General features: G+C 63.9%; 2 protein-coding genes across 3 annotated transcripts; one reads left to right on the top strand and one right to left on the bottom strand.

The window, feature by feature from the left end:
* Positions 1 to 2,828: 2,828 nt before the first annotated feature.
* Positions 2,829 to 11,166, top strand: TMEM259 (transmembrane protein 259). 2 transcript variants are annotated; one of them, XM_059919001.1, is made up of 11 exons: positions 2,829 to 3,236; positions 7,358 to 7,636; positions 8,236 to 8,335; positions 8,448 to 8,558; positions 8,841 to 8,963; positions 9,043 to 9,143; positions 9,224 to 9,281; positions 9,372 to 9,455; positions 9,548 to 9,680; positions 9,753 to 9,852; positions 9,966 to 11,166. In XM_059919001.1, exons 1-11 carry the CDS (start codon positions 3,006 to 3,008, stop codon positions 10,509 to 10,511), a joined length of 1,866 nt encoding a protein of 621 aa, XP_059774984.1. In that variant the 5' UTR covers positions 2,829 to 3,005; the 3' UTR covers positions 10,512 to 11,166. The 2 variants fall into 2 exon arrangements, with proteins under 2 accessions (XP_059774984.1, XP_059774985.1); XM_059919002.1 differs by lacking the exon at positions 2,829 to 3,236 and adding an exon at positions 3,243 to 5,177.
* GRIN3B (glutamate ionotropic receptor NMDA type subunit 3B) lies at positions 11,128 to 20,555 on the bottom strand. Its single transcript, XM_059919000.1, is given in 10 exon segments — positions 11,128 to 11,652; positions 11,836 to 11,894; positions 11,992 to 12,156; positions 12,488 to 12,639; positions 12,742 to 12,844; positions 12,847 to 12,862; positions 12,929 to 13,074; positions 16,385 to 17,420; positions 17,884 to 18,476; positions 20,130 to 20,555. Coding segments are annotated over 10 exon segments (3,102 nt in total). The 3' UTR covers positions 11,128 to 11,246.
* Positions 20,556 to 22,167: the final 1,612 nt, after the last annotated feature.

Genomic DNA, 22,167 nt, shown 5'->3' on the forward strand with positions numbered 1-22,167 from the left:
CCCTGGTGGTCCAGTGGGTAAGACTTCGCTCAATGCAGGGGGCCCGGGTTCCATCCCTGGTCGGGGAACTGGAGCCCGCATGCATGCCGCAACTAAGAGTTCGCATGCCTCAACTAAAGATTCCGCATGCCACAACTAAGAGCCGGCGCAGCCAAAATTTTAAAAAAAGTAACAATAAAATCTCAAGCCTGTTAGGTCAGGAACCTCCCTTGCTCCCAATCCTCCATGGCTGCCCACTGCCCCCTCAACAAAGGTGTCCTCCAGGCCCCACGCTCTCGCTTGTTCACTCTGCTCCAGACACGGGGTCTTCTCCTCGCTCTGCCTTTAACGATCAGCGCCAGGCCTGCCTCAGGGCCTTTGCCCTGGCTGCGCCATTTGCCTGACACTCTTTGGACCTGGCCTGTTCACTGTCCACCTTCCAGCACCTTCTCAGTGAGCCCCAGCCCAGGCTCTAGGTCCCAATGCCACCCACACATCCCAGACAGGTACCACATGATGACCACAGCATCCTCCAAAATCCAGCCCATCTTCTAAATTCCCGACTGTCCCCAGAAGGGCGGGCCTGGGGTCTGGTCCTTCCCTGCGTCTTTGGCTTAGATTTGGAACTCTCTCCACCCCCACCTCCCGCTGTACTCCTTTTCTGTGACCATGACTTTCACTTGCTCTCCAGGACCGCATGTTTCCCTACGTGGGAGTGAGCGCTAGACGGCGCTGCCCAACACAGCAGCTGCTTGCCACACGGGCCTATTTCAACACAAATTACACCAATAAAAGTAAAGTTTACGGGTTTCCCTGGTGGCGCAGTGGTTAAGAATCCGCCTGCCAATGTAGGAAGCACGGGTTCGAGCCCTGGTCCAGGAAGATCCCACATGCCGCGGAGCAACTAAGCCTGGTGTGGCACAACTAGTGAACCTGTGTGCCACAACTACTGAAGCCTTCACGCCTAGAGCCTATGCTCCGCAACAAGAGAAGCCACGGCAATGAGAAGCCTGTGCAAGGGAGAGTAGCCCCCGCTCGCCACAACTAGAGAAAGCCTGCGCACAGCAACAAAGACCCAACGCAGCCAAAAATAAATAAATAAAATCAATAAATTCATTAAAAAAAAAAAAAGAATTTGCATCGATTGAGTGCCTACTGTATGCCAGGCCCTGTGCAGAGCACTCCCTATGAAACAGGAAGAGAATGACTTTAGCCTCCTGGTTGTGGTAGACCCATCCACCTCCAGGGAGTGGGGCTCCCAGGGTTATGAAACCCGGCAGGTAGGTCTGGAAGGTTCTCTCAGGCTCCAGGTCATAGCTGAAAAGTCTCCTCCCTCCCTGACCACCCAGTGCAATTCAGAATAGGAACCCCCCGCCAGGAACCACCGCCCCCCCCACGCCCTGGTCTTTCTCAGAGGCCCTGACTGTGCCCTTCAGTGGGATGCTCACCATCGGGAACCAGACCAGACATCCACTTGGCGGTCTGCCTGTCTCCTGTTGGTCCCTGAGCTCTGCGAGGGCAGGAACCGGGACTGTAGTGGCCACCGCTGTGTCCCCAACACCCAGTGCAGGCCCTGGGGCACTGTAAGCCATTTCCCCCGAACGTGTCCTTCCCCAGGGTCAGGCATCCTCTCCCAGGCCCCTCATCTCCGGCTCCTCCTGCCCTTCCACACTTCCTGCCGCAGCCCACCCCGCCTTGCTTTGGAGCAAGGGGTGGAAGCACCTGGCATACAGTAGGTACTCAATGAATGTTAGGTCCTATTACTACCATGGCTGCTAGGAGGCGCCGAGACGTTTCAAAGATGAGTGAGTGAGCGTGTATGTGGTCCAGACGTGGGCCCCCAGCCCTGGGACACCGCGGGCAGGCCCCCGGTGGCAGCCAAGAGGAAGGCATGGCCAGGCACGGACCTTTCGTGACCCCACTTTAGCTGGAGGAGGCCTGTCCACTCCGTCACACCCGAATGGCCGGGACAGGGGTCTGGCGGCCAGGGAGCAGGAGAGAGATGCGGGGGTGACCCACCTGAGCGGCCTGGTTCTCAGAAGGAAAAGCTAAAGTCGCTAGGGCAGGGGTCCCCAACCCCTGGGCCGCGGACCGATAGCAGTCCGCGGCCTGTTAGGAACCGGGCCGCACAGCAAGAGGTGAGCAGCGGACCAGCGAGCGATGCTTCATCTGCCGCTCCCCATCGCTCGCATTACCGCCTGAACAAACCTTCCCCCACTCTGTGGAAAAATTGTTTTCCACGAAACCGGTCTCTGGTGCCGAAAAGGTCGAGGAATCGCAGTTGGGAGGTGGAAGAGCAAAGAAAACCAGCTTGCTTAACCTGTTTTGCGTGCAGCCAGGAGCTCTGTAAACGCCCCAGCCGGCCACAAGGGCGGAGAGAGAAAGAAGTCTGTCCGGTCGTTACCGCCGGGAGGGGGAGAAAAAGACAGTACGACGCCCAAGGATCAACCGAAGGGACTGGCCTGGTATTACGGGGTAGAGAGAAAGCAGCAGCGGCTTCCACAAACTGAAGACCTATTTTTTAGCGAAGTTATTTAAAGGCCGGAAATTAAATCACTTTTCAGCTAGAACACCCTAACGTAATCTTATCTTCGGTATAATTTTCCAGAGCTCCAAGTAAAAAACATCTCCAGCAGTCGTATTTCCTTTCAGTTTATTTTATCACCTCGAAATTCCTCAGAGATTGACTAATTTTACCGCCCGCCTTGCAGCCGCGGAGGCTTGTGGGGGCAATAGGCAAAACACCCGGACCAGACGCAGCCCCGCCGCTCGGCGCTCCCTTCCCGGGAGCCAGGCCACAGGGCGGAGCCGCCGGGGGCCGCCCGACCGCATCCCAGCGTTCCCCGCGGGCGCAGGGAGGCCGCTCTTGCCGGCGCGGCTACTCGCTGGCGTCAGCTGCGGCGCGGAGGCGGAAGATGGCGGCGGCGCCCGGGCGGCCGTGAGGAGCGAGACGGTGGCGAGGACGGCCGATGGCGGCGGGGAGGCGCCCTCGGGGACCCGCGGGCCGTTAAGGCGCGACGCTGGGCATGTCGGAGCTCGCGGCGCCTGGGGCCCCGGGGCCCGGGCCCAACGGCGGCGGCGGCGGCGGCGGCCCAGCCCCCCAGCGTGGGCCTCGCACCCCCAACCTCAACCCCAATCCTCTCATCAACGTGCGCGACCGGCTCTTCCATGCGCTCTTCTTCAAGATGGCTGTCACCTACTCGCGCCTCTTCCCGCCCGCCTTCCGTCGTCTCTTCGAGTTCTTCGTGTTGCTCAAGGTGACCGGGGCCCCGAACCTTGCTCAAGGGTCCCGGCGGCCGGACCCTTTCCCCCAGATCTGCGACTTCTGACCCCGCCCGGGGCAGCGCGCCCCTCCCATCCGGTGGCGTAGGCCCGACCCGACCCGTTGGGACCCTTTCCTTAGGCCTGCCGCCCTTGCCCCTCTGCCCAGAAACTTCCACCCGGGAAGGCCCGAGTCTCCCCCGGTTAGTGGCCCCTGATCCCGACTCCAGAAACTCACAGCTCCCTCCAGGCCGCACCCCACCCCTCGCCTCGCCCTTCCCAGCGTCCCCCACCTCCGGAGGCCGGAGCCCAGCCCCGTGACCCCCAGCCCTGCCGCCTGGGATCCTCAGCCCGGGATGACCGCCTCCCCACTCGCCGAGCCTGGCCTGGCCCCGAACCCCAAACTCGAGGGATTCCGGGCCTCACCACCACTGCCCTCTCCCAGGACACACCCCCCGGGCCGCCCACCTGCACCTCTTCCCTCTCCCCCTTTTACTTCGGGCTCTTCTCCTCAGGCCCTGCTGCTGGCCCCCACTCGGATTCTCCCCGCTCTGAACCTTTGGGGGGAAGGTGACCTAGCTGAGGTCACGCCCTGGGGCTTAGTGGCAAAGTCCAGCCAGTGGTGCTGCTGGTGGCTCTGTGAGGGGCCTCCCGTGGACCCGCCCCCTGTCCTCGCTCGGGTGGCAGAGCTCTCAGCTTTTCAGCGGTGCCGGGAGGGCCAGCACAGATCCCTCCAAGGAGGGGTCTCACTCAGAGAGGGAGCTCGCTGGGGGCCGAGCCCGGCTGCCTGACGGGTCTGAGGAAGTGGAGAAATGGCTGTTTTGTGTCGTGTCCCGTCCCGGAGTGTACCCCCGGCGGGCGGGGGGGGGCCGGGGCCAGGGGTGCTGATGTCCGAGGAAGCTCGGATTTCTCGTCTGCAGAAAGGGGGCTGGAGCTGGCGGGCAAGGCACGTGCGGTGCCGGCTGGGCCAGCTTGGTCGGGAGCCGGCAGCTCTTTGGCGTTGGGTGGCAGGGGTGCGAGCCGTCCCGCAGACCTGGGTGCGGGTCCCAGCCCGAAACCCCCGGTCCCGGAGCGGCAGGCGTCCCCTGCGGGGGCGTGGGTGTGGGACTCTGGAGGATTCCTGAGTCGGCCTTCCTTTACCCCAATCCTGGAACCCATGGGCAGCTTGGGCGTAGGCAGAAGGCCATGTGAGGCCGTGATTAGCTTGGGGAACAAAGCACTGTTTCTCCCGACAGGCTCAGAAGGAGCCCGTGTCGCTCGAGGGGGTGCCCTGTGTGAGGTGGGCCCCCCGTGGAGCTGAGCTTCCCCTGAGAGCCCGGCCTGAGGCCTTGGCTTTGTCCCGCCGCTTCCTGCCCGAGGAGCAGGCCAGGGGTTGGGCTGGCCAGGCAGATGGGCTGCACATCCAGGCCGCGTCCCTGGTGCGTGGGGCCGGGTGATCGGGCTGCCCTCGGCCCCGTGCACCTGCTCTCTCCTCGGGGCTGCAGCCAGGAGGCCCTTCATTCCCCGAGAGCCTGCCTGACCCCTGGCGCCTTTGGTTTCCCTCGTGTGCAAAGGGAGGGCTCGGCTGGCTGATCTCTGAGGCCGCCTCAAGCTCCAGAAAGCTCTGCTCCTTTGCCTCTCGGCTGCCCAGCTTCTGGGCTCTTGCTACAGAGATCAAGTTCCCCTCCCAGCCCCGCTCCCTGGCCTCTTCCTGTGGTACCTGTTCCTCTCTGCTCACTGCTGGCGGGAGCCGCCCTTGCCATCCTCTTTACCGCCTCGTGCCAGTCTCTGGGCCCAGCGATGAGTGGGGTGACCAGGAGGAAGGGGGAGAGACGGCAGTCCGCAGGGCAGGGTCTGTGTCACATCAGGCAGCCTCAGGCTGCGAGGAAGGAGGTGGGTAGCAGGAACGGCGCATGCAGAGGCCCTGGAGCTGGCGGGACGGCGCAGCCGTGTGGCTGGTGAGTTGGAGCATGGGGGTCACAGGGTGCCAGAGGTTGGGGGGCTGGAGCACCCAGGGCCTGTGAGGTGGCCAGGCCAGCTGGCAGGCAGAGGGCAGGAAAGGCCCTGGACGAGACTCCTGAAATCCTGAGAGCGAGGTGGGCGGGGCTGCTGAGGGCAGCCTGCCTTCCCCACGTGGCTAGGGCTGCCCTGTGTGTCTGATGATGGGCCGTAGGGAGAGGGAGCCTGGACAGCCAGCTCGTTCCACAGTGGGGAAACAAGTCCAGATCCGGGGCAGGCCTCGTCCAGGGGGCTGAGAGGGTCCTGGCCCACCCCCGGGGACCCATGCACCCGGTCAAGGGCGATGGACCCCACCTGGGGTTTCAGGTCACGGATAAGGACAGTGATGGGGCAGACCCTGGTGAGGGATGCTGGAGAGGGCGCCAGGGTGACAGTGCGGGCATGGGGGCCACTCAGCAAGGTCATGGTGCCACCAGCCCCCGCTCCGTTCAAGTGCCCCTGCTCTTGGGGCCCAGCTGGCCCTGCCTGGTATGTGTTCCAGGTTGAACTCCTGGCTGCACCCTTCCTGGCCGCGTGGCCTCTGTGCCTTGGTTTCCTCATCTGCAAACTGGGGGTGATGGCAGGCATGTGTGTCTCCAGGGGAAGTGCTCGGGCACCTCCTGGCATCGGGCCACCCTGTGTGTCAGCGCTTTTTGTGATATCTCGGCACGTTGTACAGCGTTGTTCTTATGGCCCAGAGCAGACAATGTCCCAGACGCGGCTCCTGCTGGACATCTGCGCCTAGAGAGCACGACTGGGGCTGTGGGTTAGGTCCCTGACCTCACCCTGCTGTGCTGTGGGTCCCACACTGTCGTGACTCCTGTCACCAGCTCCCAGGTCCCCAGACACAACGTTGGGGAGAGGTGCTGGGGGTCCCGAGCGACGCTTGGCCTGTGGCCACGTCTCAGGGCCCTGGCGCAGGCTGGCCTGTGGGAGGCTCTGCAGACGTGGGGGCCTTAGCTGGCCTTCCCCACTGCCTCCCTGGCCCCTCCTCCCCAGGCAGGGTCCCAGCTCTGTTCTCAGCTCAGCATCTGTCTGCCGTGACCTGAACCCTAGGGGCGTGGGATGTGCGGTCTGTCTCTGCTTAAACCAGCAGTGCTCTGATTCCCACCCTGTCAGGACAGGAGCGGGTGCTCTGCTGACCCAGCCCGTGCCCAGTCTGCAGGGCAGGCTCCAGAGAGGAGGCCGGGCGGTCCACAGCCAGCGCTGGCACCACCCTATGGTGCTCATGGCAGGGCGTGGAGAGGACGAGGTGCTGGCGGCCCTGCCGGTGGCCGCGTGGCCACGGGCAGTTCACCACACCCCTGAGCATCATCGTTGACAGAGGACAAGGAGCGGCTTCGTACTCTGGTCCCCCACGATCATTTGTACCACACAGGGAACTCACCCCGGGAGTGATGCCCTTGACATGGCGTCCAGGCCGGAAGGGTGACACTTGGCCAACCGGGACCCCATGAGAAACACAGCGGTCAGACGGGGGCTCCTGGAGCAGGGGGTTGGGGTGACGTCGAGCAGGGCCTCTCCTCGGCACTGTGGACATCGGGGCTGGGACGTTCTCTGTGGGGGGCCGTCCTGGGCGCTGTGGGGTGTGGAGCAGCCTCCCCGGCCCTGCCCACTCGATGCCGGGAGCCCCCCAGTTGCGATGACCACAGACATCCCAAGATGTGGCCCTGTGTCAGGATCCCCCCAGTGTGCAGTTAGGGCTGTCCTGTCTTACTCTGGGGAAACCGTACCTCAGGGGACAGAGCGAGCCCTGCCATGGGCTCGTTGGCCTGGCCAAGAGGGTCGGCTGTGTTCAGCGGCTCAGGCTGGCCCGGAAGAGGTGCAGAGGGCGTTTTTAGCTGGTGAGGTCAGGAGTTTTCTCCTGGGGCAGTTGGGTGATGGGACCACGTACTCTGCTTGGGCCCCTGTTGGGTGGGCCTGAGCCCAGCCTGGGTGGGGGTCCTGCAGGCGCCCGGAGGGCCTCATCCTGGCTCACTCGGGCAGTCACAGGACCCAGGCTGCCCGGAGGGGCTGGCGAGCCTTCCCTTCCCCCGGGAGCTCAGCCACGCTGTCTGCAGCCTGATATGCCGGGTGGGGTCCTCCAGGCTGGGCTGTGGGGTCTCAGGCAGCTTCCCTGCTGACTGCCCCCTGCCCCCAGGCCCTGTTCGTGCTCTTCGTCCTGGCCTACATCCACATCGTCTTCTCCCGGTCGCCTATCAACTGCCTGGAGCATGTGCGGGACAAGTGGCCGAGAGACGGCATCCTGCGCGTGGAGGTGCAGCACAACTCAAGCCGCGCGCCCGTCTTCCTGCAGTTCTGCAATGGCGGCGGCAGCTTCCCTGGGCTGGCTGTGGAGCCGGGAGGCCTGGAGCTGGAGGAGGAGGACGAGGAGGAGGAGGAGCTGACCATGGAGATGTTTGGGAACAGCTCCATCAAGGTGAGCTAGCTGGCTGGCAGCGCCACGTAAACGCACAGAGGAACTGGTGACGCAGTCTGTGCAGGACAGGCTGCTGGAAGCGTTCCTGACCTTCAGGGCCACAGGCCTCCCTGTCTGCTCCTGCTCCCGCTCCCGTGGCCTCAGGGCCGACTGGGACCCCGGGCTGTTTCCCAGCTGTCACTTGAAACGGATTGGCCCAGTTCTGGGGGTGCCAAGGGCAGATACAGCCAGGAAGAAGGCTCTGGGCTGAGAGCTCTAAGGGGGCCCTGGGCATCCTGGTGATGCAGCACCCCGTCGGCAGAGGCATGCCAGTGGACACGTGGGGCCCACAGCCCTCAGGGAGGGCTGTGCTTGGGCAGCCAGAGGCCAGGGTCCTGTGGGCCAGGGATCGGTGTGGGTAGGGTATTGGTGCAGACTTCAGCAGGGGACCGCATCCCTCCCAGACCCTCACCCGGAGACAGGCTCTCAGGGAGCTCAGTGTTGGGGGTCGGGGCTTTGATGGGACAGGGGCGCATCTCCTTTCAGTCAGTGAGGGAGAGGCCTCCAGGCCCGGCCCTTTGGCACCATGGGCCTGCTGACCCCTGCCTCCCTCTCTGCAGTTTGAGCTGGACATCGAGCCCAAGGTATTCAAGCCACCAGGTGGCCCCGAGGCCCTAAATGACAGCCAGGAGTTCCCCTTTCCTGAGACGCCCACAAAAGGTACTCATTGCTCACTGGGGCTAAAGGCCAGTACCCCCGGTGGGCTGCGGTCACCCCGCCCCTCCCAGGGGAGAGAGGTTCCGCAGACTGACCAGGCCTGTCCCACCCACAGCGTGGCCGCAGGACGAGTACATCGTGGAGTACTCGCTGGAGTACGGCTTCTTGCGGCTGTCGCAGGCCACGCGGCAGCGGCTCAGCATCCCAGTCATGGTGGTCACCCTGGGTGAGTGTCACCTGCAGTGAGGTTCTGGGGGAGGGGTGACCCAGAAGCACTTGCTTCTGGGGCCTGGGGGCCGCCCCTGCTCTCCAGCTGTGGGAAGCTGCCCGAGGCTTCATCCCTTGACCGTTCCTCTGGGGCTGTCGCGCACATCACTGCTCGGGTCGGGGGCGGCAGGGGCTCCTCCACTCCCAGAAGTGGAGATCTGGCCTTCCCCGGGCCTCCGGCAGCACTGGGGCTGGTGGGGGCCTGGCCAGGTGCACACCCCTGTCACGGTCCTGCCCACAGACCCCATGCGGGACCAGTGCTTCGGGGACCGCTTCAGCCGCCTGCTGCTGGCTGAGTTCCTGGGCTACGACGACATCCTCATGTCCAGTGTGAAGGGCCTGGCGGAAAACGAGGAGAACAAGGGTGCGGGGCCCAGGCGGGTGAGCAGGGGCGGGGCGGGGCCGGGGTGGTCTGGGGCGCAGGCTCACTGCCTCCCGCGCAGGCTTCCTGCGGAACGTGGTGTCCGGGGAGCACTACCGCTTCGTGAGCATGTGGATGGCCCGCACGTCCTACCTGGCCGCCTTCGTCATCATGGTCATCTTCGTGAGTGCCGCGGGCGGGGCGGGGGCCGGAGGGCGTGGGGCGAGGCGGCTGCCCCAGGCCTCACGCTGCGCTGCTTGCAGACCCTGAGCGTGTCCATGCTGCTGCGCTACTCCCACCACCAGATCTTCGTCTTCATTGGTGAGTTTCCCCGCCGGCCACCTCCCCCACCCTCCACCCCCCAACCGGGCGCCTCACCCGGTCTGCCCGCCCGCCGCCCTCTGCCCGCAGTGGACCTGCTGCAGATGCTGGAGATGAACATGGCCATCGCCTTCCCCGCAGCGCCCCTGCTGACCGTCATCCTGGCCCTCGTGGGTGAGGACCCCGTGCCCCCACGCCCTGCCCCCTGCCCTGGCCCGTCACCTGCCCGTCCCCCCTGCAACCAGCAGTCTCCCATCTCCCCACAGGAATGGAGGCCATCATGTCTGAGTTCTTCAACGACACCACCACGGCCTTCTACATCATCCTCATCGTGTGGCTGGCCGACCAGTATGATGCCATCTGCTGCCACACCAACACCAGCAAGCGGCACTGGCTTCGGTGGGCACCGGGGTCCGTGTGGTCCGGGGTGGGGGCAGCCGGGTGGGCAGCGCCTCACTGTCCCCCTCGCAGGTTCTTCTACCTGTACCACTTCGCCTTCTACGCCTACCACTACCGCTTCAACGGGCAGTACAGCAGCCTGGCCCTCGTCACTTCCTGGCTCTTCATCCAGGTGAGGTGGCTGCCCTTGGCACTGGTGACCCCGGGGTCCATCCAGCCTGTTGGGGGTTCTGTGGAGGCTGCGTTCTGGCTCGGGCCTCGCCTGACCCGGTGCCTGCCCCCCAGCATTCCATGATCTACTTCTTCCACCACTACGAGCTGCCCGCCATTCTGCAGCAGATCCGCGTCCAGGAGATGCTGCTGCAGACGCCCCCTCTGGGCCCTGGCAGCCCCACGGCCCTGCCGGACGACCTGAACAACAACGGAGGCGCCCCGGCCGCCACGCCCGACTCTCCCGGCCAGCCCCCTGCCCTGGGCCCTGGCTTGCAGGGTGGTGGCGGAGGCCCTGGGCCCGTGGCTGAGGCACCCAGCTCCCTGGTGGCCGCGGCGGCCTCGGTAGCTGCAGCAGCCAGTGGTGACCTGGGCTGGATGGCAGAGACGGCCGCCATCATCACAGACGCCTCCTTCTTGTCGGGCCTGAGCGCCTCTCTCCTGGACCGGCGGCCGGCCAGCCCCCTGAGCCCCAGCGGGGCGCTCCCTCGGGCCCCCCAGGACAGTGCCCCCACAAGCGACTCCCCAGGGTCTGACACAGCCCCTCAGACCGCTGGGGTGAGTGGGCCCAGCCTTGCGTCCACGGCTCCAGTGGATGCGCCCTCGGAGGTCGGCTCCTGAGCCCTGGGCAGCTGACCACCTCTGTCCCTGGCCATCCAGGCCAGCTGGGTGTGACCTGGCTGTAGCCCTCCGGGGTCAGGGAGGCTGTCCCCAGTGGCTCTGGGACTGCCCAGCCTGCCTTAGGTGGTATCGGAGTCCATCAGGTTTGCTTGGAGGCGGGTTTCGCTCCCCCAGGGCGTGGGGCCTGCCTGCAGCCTGTCCCTGTCTGTGGTGGGCCCCCTCAGCCAGTGAATTAAGACCGGCCGATGAGCCAGGGTGGGAGAAGGGACGGGGGCTCCATGGAAAGTTCTGCAAGGGGTTGGTGAAAGGTCTGGAGCGAGCTGTCCCAGGGCAAAACGGGCAGGCCTCTGAGCAAGGTGAAATGAGTGGGGCCGGCTCAGCTGGTGCTCCCTCGTGTGCAGTGCCTTTCCAGCGCCATCCCACACGGCCAGGCTGGGGCCCCGGGAAGGCGAAGCTCGGGCCCAGGACGCGCCCAGGCACCAACATTGAAGGCGGCCACGGGGGGTGCCGGGGTCCCGCCCTGCTCAGGGTGAGGAGACGGCCGGTGGCCCAACCCAGTTACGCGGTGAGGAATGCAGAAGAGGGCTCATTCCACTCTATTTAATTGCAGTGTACAAAATGGTGTTTGTATATAGAATAAACTGTTGACAGCGTCCAGCCAGCGTTTGTCTGTGCGGGGAGGGGGCGGGGTCCCTCGAAGCCCCCGCTGCAGGTGGAGGAGGGCCTGGTCCCGCGTCACCGGGCGGCCACGGGTGCTTCCTCGGAGGCCTGGAGCAGGCTGCGCGGCCCGTCGCGGGTGCTGTCCCTGAGCTGGGCGAGGAGCTGCCCGCGCTGCACCAGCGCCTGGCGGAGCCTCTCGCGTGTGCCCACGATGCGCTGCTCCAGCTGCTCTAGCTCCCCGGGGCGCGGGGCGCCAGGGAACAGCTCGGCGGGCGGGTGGCCGTTGGAGCAGAGCGAGACGGGGCCCCCGGGCGGCCCGGCTGCATCTGCATCCGCGTCTGGGGCATCCTCAACGGGAGCGGCAGCGGTGGCCACGGCTGGCTCCAGCAGGAAGTGCGTGCAACGCTCCCTCACCGAGGCCCGGCGCACCCGTGTCCAGCCCCCCGGGGCCGGCGGGGGCGGCCAGAGTGTCCTGCTGCGGCTCCTCGGGACCCCTGGGGACGGATGAGGCTGGGCAGCTGTGTCCTACCCACAGTCCCACTCTGCCCTTTAGGGTCAGGGTTCCTGAGGAGGCCGTGGGTAGCTGGTGGTATGGATCCATTGGTCGGCTGGAGGGCGGAGATGGGAGTTGCTGGGGTGGAGAGCGGCCCCCAGGGCCCCTTACCTCGGCTCCGGCTCCTCCTGCCCCTCGGGCGGCTCTGTGTCGAGGGCGCGATGGATTCTCTAGGAGCCAAGACAGAAGTCGCGTCGGGGTCGGGTCAGCGGCAGGCCGTCCTGCGCGCGCTCCGCCCTCCCTCCACCCCCAGCCCCCGCTCCTCACCTGGCTCGTGTGCAGCCAGTACTCCATCTTGTTGCCCCTTCGGAAGCGCGGCAGCGCCAGGCGGTAGAAGACGTGCTCGCCCGGCGAGCCGAGCAGAGCGCTGCCCAGGCCCCGGCAGAGCAGCACGAAGCGTCCGGAGAAGTGGTAGAGGCCCATCTGGAGGGTCTGTGGGCAGGACGCAGGCACAAAACCCCTCCTGGTCATGGCAGACCCTTGGGAAGCCCTGGCCTCGGACGGGGGTGGGGGCAGAGGTTGGGCCAGAGAGAAGGGCCTGGGGCTGTGGAGCTGGATTGGAAGGCTAGGGCTCCATTTTCAGAGGTGAGGTGTCATGGAAGAAAGGCCACTGGAACTGGGGTTTTGGAGGATGAATAGGGTGCAGAAAAGCAGGCAAACACACAGTCTTGGGAACGAGCAGGGGTTGGTCACCTTGGTGAAGGACCACACAGGCTCAGAGTCCCCCACGCCTACCACTCCCTGCGTCCCGGGCCTGCCCTACCTCTGTAACGGTGAAGACCCGCTTACCACAAGGCACCATCTTGTACCACTTGTCATGCAGCAGGTCGATGAAGCCGGATGACTTGTAGCAGCTGATGAACTCGGACAGGTTGGAGGTGAGCGGCGAATTCCGGGGGAGTCCGATGCCATAGCCTGGGGGAGGCCGGGCGTTGGGTTGGGACCGGGCTGCACGCAGACCCACAGGAGCTGCGCCTGCCTGGAGCCCGCAGATCACTGGTCCCGGGGGCCGCTCACCCTCGATGGCGAAAGGCTTGCCCACGGTCAGCAGTCTGCAGTCGGCGTCGATGGACACCTCGTAGTCCAGGAGCGATTTGTCCATGATGAAGGCGTTGAGCTTGTGGTGGGGGGGTCGCTTCTGCCGGGGAGGGCGACGGGGTGAGCATCCCCGCCCGCCTGGCCCCGCCCCGCGCGCCCCCCTCACGTCAGCATGGCGACGCCGTGGGGCGTGGTGGGCGCACTGTGGCGCCGCACGTGTGCGTACATCTCCGGGAAGCTCTTCTTGATGTAGGCCTCGGCGCTGCTTTCCCGCACGGTGCCGAAGCGGAAGCCCTGGGACGGGTGGTGCAGCTGCGGGCCAGCGCCCGGTCAGCGCCTGGGGTGGGGCCTTGATCCCGGCCCGGCTCTCCCCCACCCCCCTTCCATCCGCCAGCCCGGAGCGCCCAGGCCCAGGGCTCTCAACCAGAGTCTCCCCTCGCCCGGCTCACGTGGGCCACGTCATCTCTTGGGGGCCGTCCTGGGCTCCGTGGGGTGTGGAGCAGCATCCCTGGCCCCACCCCCTAGATGCCAGGAGCCCCCTGCCCTAGTCTGACAACCATAGATGTGCCAGGACATGGCCCGTGTCCTCTGGGGGCAGGACCACCCAGTTGAAAATGTTCTAACACCCGCACGTCCATCTCCAGGCCCTTAACTCCACACTTCCGCCTCCGCCGCACCCTCTGCGTCTCTCCTTAGGGTCCCCCGGGAACCCCAAGCTCACCGCGTCCAAGACCCACTCCCGAGCCACCCCACACCTTCCCACCTCAGTCGCTCTCCCTCCTCTGCCCGCCTCTGCGCCTCTCATCTCCACGTCCCGTCCACCTGCAGATCCTGTGGGCACTGCCCTCCAGACACCCTGGACCTGCCCGGTGCTCGCCCCTCCGCAGCCCCTACCCAAGGCCCCCATCCCCCATTCCTCCTGCACCAGCGCTGCCCCCTCAGCCCTGGGCTCTCCGGCCCACCCACTGTTTGTGCAACCTCCCTAAAGCAAACCATGAGTGGCTGCTGAGGCCACCTGACCAGGGCCTCCTTATCGGGGCTACAGCACTTCCGAAAAGACAGACCTGAGGCAAGCAGGGCCATCTAGAACTTTCTGGGGAAGGAAATGCTCTACACCTGTGCTGTTCTCAAGTGGCTGTTGAGTGCTTTCAATTAAATCAATTTAAAAAGTAGCCACGGGACTTCCCTGGTGGTGCATTGGTTAAGAATCCACCTGCCAATGCAGGGGACATGGGTTCGATCCCACATGCCGGGGAGCAACTAAGCCCGTGCACCACAACTACTAAGTCCGCGTGCCTAGAGCCTGTGTTCCGCAACAAGAGAAGCCACCTCAATGAAAAGCCTGCACGCCGCAACTAGAGAAAGCCTGCACGCAGAAACGAAGACCCAATACAGCCAAAAAAAAAAAAAAATTGTTTTAAAAAATTATTTTAAAAAAGTAGCCACATGTGGAGAGTGGCTGGCCCACGGGACAGCAAGCATCTAGGTCTCATTACTGGTTTAACAGAGGACGCTGGGGTGGGGGAGCAGCAGGGGACGAGAGCAGCTAGATCCAAACACTGGGAGATGCTGCAGGAGAAAAAACAACTTCTCCAACAAACAAATCGCTAGGGAACAAAAAGATGGAGTGTCAAGATGGCCCCATGGGGCCTTCCCGGGACAGACCCCCACCCAGTCCTCTGCCTGCCTCTTGTCTGTAGAAAAACTTTAGTCTCCTAGGCCTTCCCCGAGTTCCAAAGAATAAATTTAATCAAAGAAGTGAGAAAATGCAGAAACAAAGGAAAACAGTCAAACAAGACAAAATAATAATAATAGTTTAGCCATTAAAGTCAAGGACTTTTAATTCCTTCTCAAGGGCTGTAGATAATATTCTGAGCCAGTGAACTTCCCTGGCGGTCCAGTGGGTAAGACTCAGTGCTTCCACTGCAGGGGGCATGGGTTCAATCCCTGGTTGGGGAACTGAGATCCCGCAGGCCATGTGGCATGGCAAAAAAAAAAAAAAAAAAAAAATTTGAGCCAGATCCTTTGAGCTCTTTTGCAGATACTGAAACCCCCACCAGGTGGAAGAAGTTAACTGCATGCTGCCCACAAGCACATAGACCCCAGACTGATTGGAACCAGAAGGTTGATGATGTTGACTCCCAATTACTTCACCACCAACCAATCAGAAGAACATCCAGGAGCTAATCACACACCCCACAACCCCCCTCCCTCACCCTGTCTTTAAAAACCTTTCCCCAGGGGCTTCCCTGATGGCGCAGTGGTTGAGAATCTGCCTGCCAATGCAGGGGACACGGGTTCGAGCCCTGGTCTGGGAAGATCCCACATGCCGCGGAGCGACTGGGCCCGTGAGCCACAATTACTGAGCCTGCGCTCCGCAACAAGAGAGGCCGCGATAGTGAGAGGCCCGCGCACCGCGATGAAGAATGGCCCCCACTTGCCGCAACTGGAGAAAGCCCTCACACAGAAACAAAGACCCAACACAGCCATAAATAAAAAAATAAAAAAAAAAAAAACACCTTTCCCCAATACTTAAATAAAAATTAAAAAACAAACAAACAAAAATAAACCTTCCCCTGAAAGCCATCCAGGAGTTCAGGTCTTAAGCACTAGCTGTGCAGACTCCTTGCTTGGCGTCTGCAGTAAACACTGTGCTTTCCTTCACCAGGACCCTGTGTCAGTAGATTGGCTTTACTGCCTGCAGGTGAGTGGACCCGAGTTTGGTTTGGTAACAAGGAGGTTTCTACCTTCCTCTGGGTCTGTACATTTTGGATCCAGATTCAAACAAACCGTGAAAAAAAAAAAAAAAACAACTGAGAAAAATGGCTGCCTGATGTTTAAGTTCCCAGAATACTCATGACAAAATGACAGGAGACCTGGGATTTCCCTCATGGTAATCCAGTGGCTATGGCTGGTGCATGGACGAAACTGGTCAGGAGTTGACTTTGGAGCCGGGCAATGGGTTCATTCATGGTGGGCCTTGCTCCCTACTCTAGAATATTAAAATTTTTTCATTAAAAGAGAAAAATATGTAGGCTGGGGCATGCCCTGCTCTGCCCACAGCCCTCCAGGACTCCTGGTGAAAGTTCTGTCTAAACGGGGCTTCTGTGGAGGCCCAGGTCCTCCCACACGTGCAGGCCCTGCATGACCTGCCCCATCCCCCTCACTGCTCTCCCCTCCCCCCTCTCCCCCCTCACTCACTCTGCTCCAGCCACACACAGGTCTCCTTGCTGTTCCTCCAACCTGCCAAGCACAATCCTGTCCCAGGGCCTTTGCACAGGCTGCCTCCTCTGCTTACCATATTCCTCCCTGATATCTACATAAAAGTCCCTCACATATCACCTCTCCCAGACGAATTCCTGACCCCCGTTTGAGAAATCATCCCTCCCCAGTGCTCCCTGTGTCCCCACCCTGTCTAATTTTCCTCCCTGGAACTTTATCACCAATTCACACACCATCTACTTTGTTTCTCTCTCTTGATTCTCGCCAGCAGCCTCGCCTGTTTTGTCCCACCTGGGTTCAACACGAGTTTGCGGGAGCAGATGGCCGCCCTCTACTGGGTGGGGACTGGGGGCGGGGGTGACCTCCAGGCTCTGACCCCTGAAACCCCACGGCCACGCACCTTAGGGTCGTGGATCCCCGACAGCTCCTCAAAAGTCTTGTCCCCGACCATGACGGCGGCCAGGTTGGCCGTGTAGCTGGACAGCACAAGCAGGCAGAAGATGGCCCACAGGTTCATGAGGAGGCGGCCCGTGGGGCACTTGGGCGTCTTACTGGACACTGTGCGTCCAAAGAGGATGGCGTAGCAGAGGTTGAGGGCGGAGGAGTAGGAGAACACGGTGCCCAGGTTGCGGCCGCGGGGCGTGAGGCCGAAGGGGCTGCTCCACTCGTAGAGGGTGAGGAAGAGCGCAGTCAGGTGCAGCGCGGTGAAGACGCCCAGCCACATGGACCAGTGCAGCGGCCACATGAAGGCGCCGATGGGCGACGCCGTGTCCCATGCGCGTACCATGATGCCCAGGCTGGTGGAGAAGAAGGGGCTGGTGAAGTCCACCACCTGCGAGCGGGCTGAGTTGATGCTGAAGCTGGTGACGGCCATGCGCGCCCGGCCGGCCATCAGGTCGCCCACCAGGCCGGCCCAGCGGCCGTCGCGCAGCGCGCCGTACTTGCCGTCGCCCACGATGTACAGCTCGAAGTCGAAGGGCGCGTCCTCCGCCAGGCGCTCCAGCAGGTCGATGCAGTAGCCGTAGCAGCACCTGCGCAGCGCGCGGGGCGCCGAGCCGTCGGCCAGCGCGGCGAAGAGCGCGTCCAGGGCGGCCGAGTCGTTGGTGCTGGGGGCCAGGCACAGCTGCCCCTCCGGGCACCGACCGTCCTCGTCCGGCTCGCGGGCGAACACGAACGGGTGCTCCACCAGCGTCACCACGCGCAGCTTGGGCCGCGCCCAGGCGCCCGGCGGGGGTGGGGGCCGCCTGGCCGCGCCCCCCCGCCTCTGACTCCTGCCGCCCGTCCTGCCACCGGGGCCCAGCGTTGCCCAGGCCGGGGCGCCCCGCGGGTCCCAGCGGAGGCTCCACACGCGGAAGCGCCGGGAGATGTGCACCTGCGAGGAGCCGGTCACCCGCACCGGCCCCGTGTGGCCCCGGAAGGACGTGTTGGCCAGGAACCTGGTGGGGGTGGGCGGCATCAGGGTGGCGGAGGGATCCCTCCCCCGAGGTGAGACCTATCGCCCTGCCTCAGACACACCGGGCCACGGGGGATGCTGCTGTACCCCCCACTCCAGATCCCCTTCCCAGCTGGGGTACCCACACCCTGGGGGCTGGGGCGACAGCCCAGCCCAAAGCCCAGCTGAGAGGCCCAGGTGGGGCCTTCTTGCTGCGTGCTGCCCCCGCTCCAGGGCTCCCCGGGTCAGGCAGAGCCTCACCTGTTCCTTTCTGTTCCTTTCCCTCCTTTCCCGCTTCTCCCAAAGGCACACACCCACACACACACACACACACACACACACACACGCCCGCAGAATCTCCTTCTTGGGCTCTGCTTCCACCCAAGATGGACACAGCGCCTGGCATACAGCAAATGCCCGATAATGTCGCCTCTCACGCAGCTTCCTGCAGCAGGGTCCCTGCTCACCGTGCCAAGAGGCGGCCGGAGGACTCGGACCCGGGCAGCGGCAGGTCATTGCAGTTGACCGTGGCGGGGAGGAGGGCGCGCTCCGGCTGCACGCGGGCCGTGCTGCCCAGCGCACAGGCCACTAGTTCCACCGCGTCGTGGATGGCGGCTTCCAGCGGGGGCCGAGCGACCTCGCCCAACGCCAGCAGCCCAGGCGGCAGGCCCTCGGTGGGGAGTGCCTCGGCAGGCAGCGGCGTGCCCAGCAGCCAGCGGGGCCCGGGGGGTGCGGCCTGCAGCACCTGCCGGGCGCCGGCCTCGTTGCAACCCAGGAGTATGGCCACAGGGACTGGGGCCGTTCCCCCCGCGGGCAACCCCAGTGGGGCCAGGCGGGCCCGCAGCCCTGCATCACCTGGGTCTGGCCGGCTCAGGTCCAGCAGGAGCTTCGGAGCCCGGCCCGCCCAGCTTGTCCACAGGGCCACAAGGCCACCAGGGTCCCGCACGGGGCAGAGCACCAGGCCAACGTCCTCCCAGCTGTGCGCCTGCAGCAAGGACACCAGCACGTCCAGCAGAGTATCCAGGGGGCTGGCCCAGTCCAGCTACAGGAGGAAGGGGTTCTGGCAAAGGGGTGGTCAGTTAGGGCTGGCAAACTCAGTGTCCCACCACACTCTTCCCACCCCGTCTGTACATGTTCAATAAACGCACGACACCTTGATAACTGGACCTTGTGCCTGCTTCTTCCCAGCCCCACACCTGCTCTAACCCCTTCTGTGGCTCCCCATCGCCATCAGCACAAAGTCCGGCCCTGGCCTGACATTCAGGGCCTGTTCTCTTGGCTCCAGTCACCCTGAGGCTTTTTGCATTCCCCAGCTGGAATACCTTTTCCCATCTATGACAGCCAACTCCTACACATCCTTCAAAACCCAGCTCCACTACCCCACCTCTATTCAGACTTACCAGGCAAGCTAGGGACTGAGGGGCCCCCCCTCCGTGCTCAGGGACCCAGAAAGTTCTCCTGAATTTGCTTTGAGCATGGGAAGCACGAGAGAGCTTTGCCAGACACCTAACGTAGGCAGGGTGTTGTCCGGGTGGGGACAGGGTGCTGAGTGCAGGGGGAAAGGCTGGGGGCTGCTGCTCAGTCTCCCGCGGGGCGGCGGGGCAAGCCAATACCCCCCCAAAGCCTGACAGGTCCAACTGCAGAGGGTGCAGTTCCTGGATCCGGCTGCAGAGGGCGCCACAGGCATGGATTTGGGTCCTGCATCTCTCCCACCGGGAGGGAGTCAAGGACAGAGGGGGGGGTTAATGAGACCTGGGCCTCCTCTAGGGTCAGGGTCTCCCCGCCCTCAGGAGAAGGAAGGCCTGAGGGGGCTTCAAGGTGGGTTTGGAGAGAGGCAGGCCCCCTTCCAGACCCCATGTCCCAGCATTGGGCCCCTCCCTGCTGGCCCTGGGAGGGGGTTCTTTCCCTGGGGCACAACAGGGTCCCCAGAGCTCTGCCACCCTTCTCTCCTCCTTGTCCCATTCTCTACTTATTCGGACCCAAATTCCAGCCTGGGGGTGTAATTAAGAAAAGAGAATAAACTCCAAGGACGAACGAGGACAGGGTGGAGGAGGATGGAGGGTTTAGGAGAGACAGGGTGGCCCTGGGGACCTGAGAAGGCCATCAAGGAGGCTGTGGGGTGTGGGTAGCCTCGGCCTCGAGGGCCTCTGGTAGGATCCTGGCAGGAGGAAAGTCTCCAGCTGCAGCCCCTGAAACTGCAGCCCCTGGAGAGCGAGCAGGGAGACCCGCTTCCCCATCCCAGCCCCGCGGCCCTGCTTGGTGGGAATCCGGAGGCGCCCTCTGACCTGACCGGGGAAGGGGGCCGCGCTCCTAGTGGGACTCCACCGCCAAAGCCCAGGGAAGCGTCCTGTGGGATCCGCCATCTGGGGTCCAGAGGCATCCCGCGGGGTTCCCGAGCCGCGGGGTTCCGTGGCTCTAGGTTCCTGCGCCCCTGGGCTCCCGCCTCCCATTCCGGGTCCCTGATCTCCGGGGACATCCGGGGTTCAGGGGTCCAGGTTCCGCGAACCCGAGGGCCGTCCCTGGGCCTCTGTCATCCGGACTCCGAGGCTCCCCGCATCTGGACTCTTGCATTTAGGGTCCAGACTCTGAGGCCCGCGTGTCCCAAGGACTCAGCTATCCGGACCCCCGGGCCCCGCGCTCCAATAGCGTCCCAGGATCTCTCCCATCCCGACCCCGGGTCCCCGGACGTCCTGACCCCGGCGTCCGCGCGTACCGGGGAGCCGAGGGGAGCGCGGGCCTCCCGCCGCAGCACGCTGAGCACGGGGGTCTCGGTGGCCGCCGCCAGGAAGTGCAGCTGCAGCAGCGCGGGCCGCGCCTCGGGGAAGGCTAGCACGGCCGCCACGCCCGGTGCCGCCAGCGCCTGGCACAGGCCGCGGGCCAGCGAGGCGGGGTCCCGGGCGGGGGGCGCGGCGACCACCAGCTCCAGGCTCAGGTTGTGCGGCAGCCGCGGCGCCAGGGCGGCCCAGGCCAGGGCGGCGCGGGCGCGGGCGCGGGCGGCGGGCGCGCGGGGCAGGAGGGCGCCCAGGCGCACCGAGACCCCCAGGCGCACCAGGACGCCGCACCGGTGCGGGTGGCCCCCGGCGGGCCCCGGCCCCAGCGCTAGCGCCAGGCCGAGCCACTGCGCCCGCACAAACTCCATCCCAAAGTTGCCGGCGGGCGCCGCGGGGCGGAGCCGCGGGTGGCACCACGGGAGGCGGGATCTCGGCCGCCCCCGCCGCTCCCTCCCCGCCCCCGCCGGGCCGGCGCCTCCCTCCCTGCCCGAGCCCGCCCACCTGCGCCCGCCCTCCCCCCTCCCGGTCCCCCAGTGCCAGGCAGCCCACTAGGGAGGCGTGGGTCACACTACGCAGGGCGGGAAATTGAGGCTCAGATGGCCACAGCAGGCGGGGGTTGGGGTGGGGTGTGGAATCGAACCACTGCTCCTCCTGGCTCTGTGCCCACTCTACAGATGAGGAAGCCGACGTTAGCAGCAGGGAGGGATTTTGCATCATGACCGGTGCCCACACTCACCCCTGGATCCCTCCCTCATCCCCCCTCCAGCCTGGCAACGGTTCCCATTTCTCAGTCAGGGAAACTAAGGCCCACAAGGGGTCAGTGTGCGTCCATAGTCACCCAGCTGCACCCTCCTCCTCCAGGGAGCAGCGTCTACCCAGACCAACCCGTCCACGTGCTCTACCATCGTTGGCGCCCCAGGGAAACTGAAGCAGACTTGTCTGATGGGAACCTGTGGGGAAGGTCTCCTGCCCTCCAGCTGCGGGCAGACAACTTGAGCCAGAGAATTCCTCTTCACCCTTCAAGACCCAGTGCCAAATGCCCCTGCTGGAAAAACTTTCCTAGCTTGTCACCCAGAAAGATTCAGAACACCCCCGTCATCCCTGCCTACATGAACTCCATCACACGCCATCGTCTTTTTGTCCCTTTATTTGCTTTATTCAGTGGCCAGCTCTGGGAGACAGGGGCGGGTCTGGCTCGTTAACTGCTGTCTCCAGTGCTTGCACACAGCAGGCACTTTATAATTGCTTGTTGCTTTGAGCAACTGCTCAGACAAGGACGCGTGGTTACATCACTCTCCGCTGCCCCGGAACCTTCCTTAGCTCCCTGCCGCCTACCAATCCCCCAGCCTCTTCCTACATTCTCTGGGCCTCCCCAAGACAAATGCCATGGAGACCTTCTTGTGGCCCTGGCCTGTGGGAGGCGCTCAATAACCACCCGTCAAGTAAGGGCCCAGGAGCACCCTGCGTGGAATTCTCCCATCCCAGGTGGGGGAGTGGAGAAAGCCAGGCTTCTCCCCAGACCCCGCAGGGCACAGGGCAGCAGCTGCGCATGGAACATTCCAGCTCTAAGGAACACGTCTACACTCAGTTGATTTTTTTCACGCACAAGAAACCATCTCCTTTTGGAGCCAGTGTTAGAGACGCAGGGGACAAACTCCATTAGATGAGGAAAAATGCAAGTACCGGCCAGCAGCATGAATGGAATTTTGAGATGACTAATGAGAGCTGGGTGGCTGGCTTCCAGGTGACAAGGCCATCTCATCCAGCCACCTGGCCAGGCATCCCAGGACAGGGAGGGTCATACCAGGGAGCACCCCCCCCCCCACTGTTCTGGGTGAGGCGCCAGGTTAAGAAGTGTCCTCAGGGACCACCTGGGCCTCACCCCACCCTGGGGTGAGGTCCCTATGCCAGCATGAGTCCCCAGAAACGGACCCATCCTGGGGAGGGGATACCTCCTCACCCTAATGTGGCCCTCAGCAG

This window comes from Balaenoptera ricei, chromosome 3 (assembly GCF_028023285.1).
Source record: "Balaenoptera ricei isolate mBalRic1 chromosome 3, mBalRic1.hap2, whole genome shotgun sequence".
Taxonomy (NCBI): domain Eukaryota; kingdom Metazoa; phylum Chordata; class Mammalia; order Artiodactyla; family Balaenopteridae; genus Balaenoptera; species Balaenoptera ricei.